Source organism: Anoplopoma fimbria, chromosome 1, assembly GCF_027596085.1.
Source record: "Anoplopoma fimbria isolate UVic2021 breed Golden Eagle Sablefish chromosome 1, Afim_UVic_2022, whole genome shotgun sequence".
Classification (NCBI taxonomy): Eukaryota; Metazoa; Chordata; class Actinopteri; order Perciformes; family Anoplopomatidae; genus Anoplopoma; species Anoplopoma fimbria.
The window spans coordinates 26,440,191-26,448,716 of NC_072449.1; the positions used below are offsets into that span (position 1 = coordinate 26,440,191).

Sequence of the window (8,526 nt, forward strand, 5' to 3'; positions counted from 1 at the left end):
ATCTAAAAGTATTTCAGCAATGCACAGGTTACTGATGATCAGAATGGGATGTAGAAATGTACCTTTTATATCCACCTATCTCTTCAGAATATTATTCTGCATTGTTATCTAAATAGTCAAAAACTATTGAAGAAATGGAATAAGCTGGGTCTTTGATACGAGGCTGATGCAACACTGCGGCCTATTCTTAAGCTCCAAAGAAAAAGATCAGAGTTATTAGCCCTGCGATTCAGCTAGAATGAAAAAAAAAAGAGGATAAAAGACGGCCAGGCTAGCCTCCACCATTCATCAGCAAGTCTAGGCGAGAGATTTTCTTTCAGAGGACGCACATGCAACACGTCTGACACGACATCTGACAAAGTGGAACTTGCCTCTGTAGGGAAAAGGCACAAAGGGATAAAAATAAGCGTTGGACTTTTCACACAAATAAGATTGAACAACACATTTATTTGGAGCGAGGCCTTCTCGCACTTATCAAGGCAAGCGCAATTAGCAGAGAAAACCCTTTTAAGCTAGACAATTCAAAATGACAAAGGAGGCATGCTTAGCTAATTTAAACAGCCCCCATTGTCCAAATCTTTCCTGACAAAACTTGGCAATCCAGGTGGCCAGGTGCTGGAGACGTTCTAATGTGCCATCCAAAGTCTGAGTTTAGCATTAGCGTAGGCTAAGTCGATATGCAAATTCACCGCCTCTTTGCCACGTACACAATCTCAGAATGTAAAGCACAATAGTCCTGTTGTTTGCAAGCCAAGACTGCATGAGTTGTTTTTTTAACAGGTAGCCTACACAAATCACGTGTTTACCCAAGCAAAAGTACTGCAAGACAATGTGACTAAGTCACAAGGTATTCCATCCTAATAGACTCACATTGCATGACCGGGGAAACACAGTAGCTCATACCCTTCTTAATAGCAAATAATGAATGTTGTGGAGGACAAACACAAACGCATCACTTTATCCTTTTCAGTCTGAAGAAGCAAACAAAAGCACAAGCGGTGTGCTCGGTGTGACAATCACTTTGACTGACAGAGGAACAACAGAGGGCTTCAGAACAGACCTCAAAACTGGAGTCTAACACGTTTCCCCCACGCAGTCTGAGGGGAGCCGTCTTTAAGGAATACAGCGTCTAATCCATTTTTTATCAAAATCCGTCCACAGAAGCACGGCAGCCCCTCGCGGTGCTGCGTGAGCCGCCGCGCTCTGCTTTATTGCTAAACGAGTCACACAATGTGCTCCTGTGTATTTCGTTTGCATTACACAAATTCAAATTCATCAGAGTAGTCAAAGCAGCAGCAAATACATTATGAAAACGGTATAATCCTGCTTCACGGTCACAGGCCGAAAAACACATACACCCACACACTGAAGCAGAATGATGTCCGGCCGAATGCTATCTGCGGGAGGATGGGGGGAGAGGGGGATGGTTACACAAGCATGTTTACAGGACATTTCCTGTGGCTGAGCCTTGGGAGCATCATCTGTCCTCAGACAAACAAACAGCCAAGAGTTCCCAAAGCTGAGAGCTATCGTGAAATCACTTTTACTAAGAGAAAAGCCTATGCGTCACGATTCCTAGTAATAAAACTGTGACTTATTTTAGCTATATCAAGTTGCATCAATACCTCAGAATTGTGCAGGCACTGTTGGAGCGAGTAAAGCAGCCGTTTACAGACTTGCTAAATACTGCAGTTTTTTCAGGTTTTTTTCATATAATAACACCCATGCGTGTCAGCCAGTCATTACTGCATGTGTCCCTGGGAGGAAGCATCACTCTAGCTGGTGAACAGGCGTGGGCATGGGATGGCGGCAGGAACTCACAGTCAGCTAACATAATAACGGGCTGTCTTCTAGTTTAGACTGGGCTCATCTGGCTGCATTCCTTAAAGCTTATGAAAATTAAACGCTTACTCAGATTCAAGGATCTTCTTAAAAAGCACCGTTTAAATAAAAAAAAAAAGGAGTTTTCATTATAACTGTGAGGAGAAAGAATAACTTAAATATGCGAATTCTTTCAGAACATTTAAGCTGCAGGCCTTGAGAGTAGATATCTGGAGGAAGGGCGGTGATGCACAGAGTACATGCCCTACCTGCTACAGCTACGAGGGGGGAACAAGCGGTCGGCTCGTTATTTTGCAAATGTGTACAAATTATGTGTGAAGGACACGAGACATCGCCCAGAGGCTGCCCGAGTCTAAGTGGGTCTCCGGGGACTCCATCACTGCACTGGGACCAGCCCTGGGCCTTCAGCGCACAGGGTTTTTCATACACATTTATCAGTGACATTAAAATGTGATCCATATTGGGTATGTTCTATAACTAATATACCACAAAATAATGGTCTGTGTCTTGGCAGTGCCATTTGGAACAGCTCTTTTACAATACTTTTTAATTTCTTTTGCTAGCAGCTCAGTTTAAACTGGTCTGTCGAAAATATGGATGGAGCCACTGTGACATCAACCGTAGCCCTCTAAAAGGATGTAGTAAAGCTTGTCCTCTGCCTGCTGTATAGCAGCTACTCTCAGGAGGACACAAGCTTAAACACAAGACAACTAAAGGTTCGGCGTGAAATGACGAAAAGCAAAGTAGACAAGTTCTTGTTGGAGAAAAAAGTAATTTTAACTATAGTGAGTTAAACAGTCTCATGTATTTTTCTTCTTGGGAGCTGGCCAGTCCATCCCCTCTTAAAATGCTAATGAATGTCAGATTTACAGTACATGACAGGTGGTGAGAAGGAAGACTGCAAATGGGATGCCCACGGTGCTCTGTGTGTGTGATGTAAAGTGATAAACACGATGAGGCGTTCTGATTCTGATATACAACCATGATGGATGAGGTGCAGAGGGGAAATTATTCCCCTTCCATGTCAATTATTTTGTATATATAGAAAATGTTGAGTCCAAATTGTCTTTTTCAGTTCATTCCATTGGTACGTGTGTAATTATTTGCTAACTTGATCAACATGTTGCTTCATATTTGATTTATATTGCCATTGTGACACATCGTGTGTGTGTGTGTCGTGTGGAAGTTCATCAGCGTGAGAGAGAAGACATAAAGCTTGCAATTTGTTACACCTTCCAGTCCAAAATATGCCGTGGAGGAACAGCCATGAAGACATTTGGAACAACTAACTGTTTTATTATGAACATACAATTGAATTTCAATTGTCCATGAAAGAAAAGTTACAAAAATGTTTGTGCATGCTGTCAATTATAGTTTTTAGAGAGAAAGAAATTCAGAAAGTTGCAAAAATCTAAATCAACCAAGAAAAATAAAAATTGGTTCATCTCTGCTATCCATCTTCCACATCTAACTCTCAGTAAGAAAGACAATAAGCACATTTCCCAGAATTTTAAGTCACTTCAACATTGCTTAATTTACTCTTTGTGATTGTGGTTCTAAAAAACTTGACATTATGGCTGCAAATCAGGGTACATAGGTCAGTTAATTAAACACAAATGTACACGCTGACATTGTGGGCATCCTATTTTACCCACACCCTCTCACTATCTGCATGTTACCACATGGATTTCCAGTATACAACATTTGCCTCCGACGTTGCCTGGATACCTGCCCAAGTGCTTTGTAGACTAACTTACCAACCACATCTAAAATGTATCATGATTCTCGTATCCGTGGTTTCTCCCACCCCGCTCACAAAGGGATAATTAGTACCTTCAGTATATTCAATTACTGCAGTCAACCGAGGGGGCTTAATAAAAGTCAGCAGTTGTTATTAACACCAGGTGTGAAGAGTCAGTGCCAGACACAGATAGTAAGGCAAAGCTATTTACTGCATCTGCAGATAGATACTCACACCTGGAACACATTATCCACACCAACAAATAAATAAGTTCAAAATGTAATGGGATTTGGGAATGTTTAGCCCAAATCCTCATCCTGAGCATTAACATATACATTATAATGGGTTTGTGACTAAGAATACAATGTGTTTTAGCACCACGTTTACATATAGGGGAGGCAAAAATGTAATAGACATCGGTGAATGCTATATTTATATATATTTATATAACCATACCAAACTGACTTTGAACATATGACTGACTTTCCCTGCACATCACATACACATGTATACTACACACACACACACACAGTAGTAACACACATATTAGAAACTAAAACAGTAAAGGCAATTCCAGTAATGGGTAGAACCATTTAACAGGTAACGTATTAACATGATTCTCAGCCTTGGCTCAACGGGCCTCGCTCGCACCGACAGCACATGTGAAGTCAGGTGAATCATGGTTTACTATTCAATTTTGAAACATGAGATGATTGCTATTAAAAACGGGTCCATTAAATGTCTTCCAGTAATGTCACCACTGCTGGCGGGTCATAAAGGGTCATAAACCTCTGTGGCGTCCCAAGTTAAAGACCATCAATAATTTACTTACGTCTGCTCGCTTCCAGTGCTCTCACTTCCCCCAACAACTGAAACTGGGATTTCCAGTTAAAGGACCGTTCCACTTATCCCCACAAAGACAAGACAAATACAGCCAAAGTCTACTCTTATAACTGGTTGAGTTGTGGCCACAGTTTTGGGGGTTATTGACTGTAATAGACTCTAAATTATATATATTTTTTTGCATCTTCAAGCCAATCAAAAGCATTCAAGTCTCGGTTCACTTCCCTCTGTCTCATATGCATAGCACAGCCTGGAGCGCTAAGGTCTTACTTGGTATTGGTCCTCAGACATCCTGCTACTGGGTATCTGCCATGAATAAACCATTCAGAAGAGTTTCCCTGTCTACCTGTAATGCCCCAACTGACACAACAGCTTTCCTGCTCCCAAAAAAAGTATGAAATAGGTTTGGCTTACAGCTGCCCTCAGAAATAGTAGATTCTTCCAGCGGTGAGGCATGATGATCCAAATTCTAAGTGCTCCACACTGTTTTTGTTGACATAAAATGTACCCATAGAAACATGGAACTGAAAAGGGGTTCAGTTTCGCGTCGGCTCACTTCCTGAATGAAATTTCTCTTCTTCTTTTTTTAAACAATATGTTCAAATATCTAAACAATAAGTTCTCAACAGATTTGATTTACTCATATAAATCAAGCAAATTGCTCGTGTTTTGGCACGTGTGCAAAAGAGTTAGTAAAATTGTTTGCAATTTGCACAGTAACCACTCGCCCATGGCTTGCTGATCAAAAACTGATGAGTCGATTCTCAGTGAAACAGACAAACTCTTAACAACTTTTAAACATTCTTTCAAGGTTTGAGCCATCATGTGCAAAATGACCCATTCAATTATCAGAAACTGTCAGACATACATAAATTGATCCATAAATATCTGGGACATGGTGTTGCGTACTGTAAGGAGATACAGTTTGCGCATGGATGTCATTTTTTGGCAAATTATGTACAGTACATATAACACCGTTAGACGAGGTAGAGCGCTTGTCCCATAACCACAAGGTTGGTGGTTCAAACCCCTCTACCGGCAACATGCCGAGGTGTCCTTGAGCAAGACACCTAACCCCAAGTTGCTCCCCGGGCGCTTCATTGCAGCCCACTGCTCCTCCGGGATGGGTTAAATGCAGAGAAATAATTTCCCCATTGTGGGACTAATAAAGGCTTAATTATTATAATTATTATTATAAAAATATGTGCACATCATTTATCTGTGTACTACAGTTTAGGCAACACTGACTTTTCACAGGAAACTTTTACCTACTTTTGAACTAGAATCTGAAAAGCTCAGTGCCATACATGCCATACAGCATTCAGCAGGACAAACCTGACATCTGTGTACAGCACAGTAAGCATTCAGTGTCAACAAAATAAATTGGTACAATAGAAACATTTACAGGGTTGACTGCCATGGTGAAAAAAAACAAAAACTTTTCATTTTCATGGTGTCGGCCAATTTACTGACACAATAAGGTTTTGAAGCATGAATGAAATGTTGTTGGTGAGTAACTACACTTTGCAGACAGAGAAGAGTTGTGATGTTACATGAAAAACTGTTTTGACAATTGCAGTTATGTTTTGATCAAGGTTAAGAGTATTTCAGAAATTGGTCAAAGCAATTGAAGAAAACTGTAAATGCCACTTTAGGAACGTAAAGTAACTTTCTTATACTGAAGTTGTATTAGTGTTTATTAGACCATCCACCTCCTCATCATGCTTTAGAATAAAAAATGGATATATACTATGCACATCATTGTCAGATTTCTAAAATAAGAGCTGATTATTATCCCAAAAAAGCCTAACTTCTAAGGACAATAAGTTCCTTTCTTTTTTAGAACTTTGACCCATCAAATACAAAAAGGCCAATCTTGCTTGGCGTACACCTTTACGGTTTATTACGCCCTCCATCATGCCTAAATATATATCTGGTACAAAAACAATTAAGATGTACACATATAGTCTCCAAACACATACAGACAAATAATGCTACATGTTAAAACAAAAACAACATAAATATTAGATGCTTTAATGTGTAAAAAAAAAAAAAGGTTAGATATGGCAGGTTAAACCCCTGTCAAGATGTCCATTCTAGGTGGTATTTTAGTGTTGATGACTGACGTTTTCAAGAGCAGCACATCGCCCAAAAAATGTACATGTTGATAGAAATGGTGACGAAGAGTGAAAGCATGAACAGGATGATGAGATCTCACAGTCAAAGATGAAAGTGGCCGCGTTAGGTTGAACCATGACTAATATCTATATATTAAAGCTCTGAGTGATGGGTCAGTGAGTGCACTACAACACTCCGCCGTGGCCTTCCCCATCCTCCTCCGAGCCAGCTACTTTCCATATTTATTAGGGCCAATATTTCTAATCTTCCTCCATTTCACAGACACACTTTTTTTTTTTTTTTTTTTTTTTTTTTTTGGACGGGGGGAGAACAGGACCAAACTCCTGTCCCTGTGGGGATACTTTACAGCAGGAACAGGAAGTCCACTTTAATCAGCACAGTGGAATTTGAGACCGAGCTTGGAATTTGAGAGGACAGTGAACCCCCCACCCCCTCATCAAGACGGTCATAAAAGTCTCACGCAGTCAGTGAGGACAGTATTTATTTATTTATTTTACTCACTTCTCATAAGTGACTTGAACGCCTCTGAGGGTTGAAGCTCGTTTCATTCAAACACAGAAGCAGATTCTACCTCCGCACTGATGACCTCCATGTGTCTGCCAGTGGCCTTTTGCGATTAGGTATTAAAGCAGAGTGAAAAGCATTCACACCACAGAGACTAGGCTTTACCTATGCAGAGACACACAGGAAGCCAAACAATATATATATATATATATATATATATATATATATATATATATATATATAAGATAAGATAAGATAAGATAAGATAAGATAATCCTTTATTAGTCCCGCAGCGGGGAAATTTGCAGGCTTACAGCAGCATAGAGTTAAAGAGCACACAAGAGACATAGTAAAGAAAGACAAGATAAAAATAAAAATGAAAATAAAAAATAAAAATAAAATAAAAAAACAAGTATTATAAATAAGCAATAAAAACAGTAGAAAAACACAATAACTGAAATATAATATTTACAGACAGAAAAAAAACTATATTAACTATTATTGCACAGTGTTTTTATTGTCATGTGTCATGTGGTATATATATATATATATATATATATATATATATATATATATATATATATATATATATATATAAAATTCTGTGTGTGTTCTCCTGTGCAGATTTAGACCTTTCCACCAGCTATATAAATGGGACTGAACTGAACCATTCAGACACTTTTTTTTTCACACAGTGGACTTAGATACAATGTAATGAATGCATCCACTAATTACAGGTCGCCTGTGGCTTTCAGGTAGTTACAGTTCTGAAGGGTTATTTATGGACTCAGTAGCAGTGTGAGTAAAAAAAAAGAAAAAGAAAAGAGTGGGTACTACTTACTTTTGAGCGCAGTGATTAGCATGTTCCCATCTTTGATCAGGTCTTTGATGAATTTATTGGTCCGCTCCAGCTCGATTTCGTGGCATTTGAGGCGCTCTCTGAAGTCCGGACTGTCCAGGAAAGAGTCACTGAACTCCAAAGTGGGGAGTCCCATCGTAGCGACCTCAACGACGGACTTTCCTTTCAAACTTTACTTGAAGTATGCAAGTTTTTGGTTGTTTTTTGTGACTTTGCATCACGTAGCGCTGCTGTGATGCGGTCGTCTGACTCTCCAAGTTCTCCCCCCCCAAAAAAAAGTTTTGCAGCTCACTTCCGCTTTGATTTTCTTTTTTTTCGGCTACCTGTCATAAAAAATAGTGGTCTTGTGACTCCTGCTGGTTAGTTTAGGATAGTTTGACAGAGTTTCTGTGGACCAGCAGTCGGTCTCTAATATCAAACATTAAGGGACTAGATTACACTAGTCTTACATTAGTTGTTGCCCTTAGTTTGTAGCACTTATTATATTCATATTAGTCTGTTGCAATTATTGTACATATAATCACACATTTGCTCTCCACTGATTTATGCTATGCTTTTTAAGAAAGGAGATGCACTTATGACTATTTGTATTAGTCTG

General features: G+C 39.4%; 1 protein-coding gene across 2 annotated transcripts in view; it reads right to left on the reverse strand.

Moving 5' to 3' along the window:
- The window catches only part of LOC129095824 (rho GTPase-activating protein 42), a 57,859-nt gene extending 49,676 nt beyond the window's left edge, over positions 1–8,183 (reverse strand). For both annotated transcript variants that reach the window (XM_054604409.1, XM_054604401.1), the window contains exon 1: positions 7,911–8,183. In XM_054604409.1, the coding sequence (XP_054460384.1) occupies positions 7,911–8,064 (154 nt within the window). In that variant the 5' untranslated portion in view covers positions 8,065–8,183. The remainder of the gene's footprint in view (positions 1–7,910) is intronic.
- Positions 8,184–8,526: the final 343 nt, after the last annotated feature.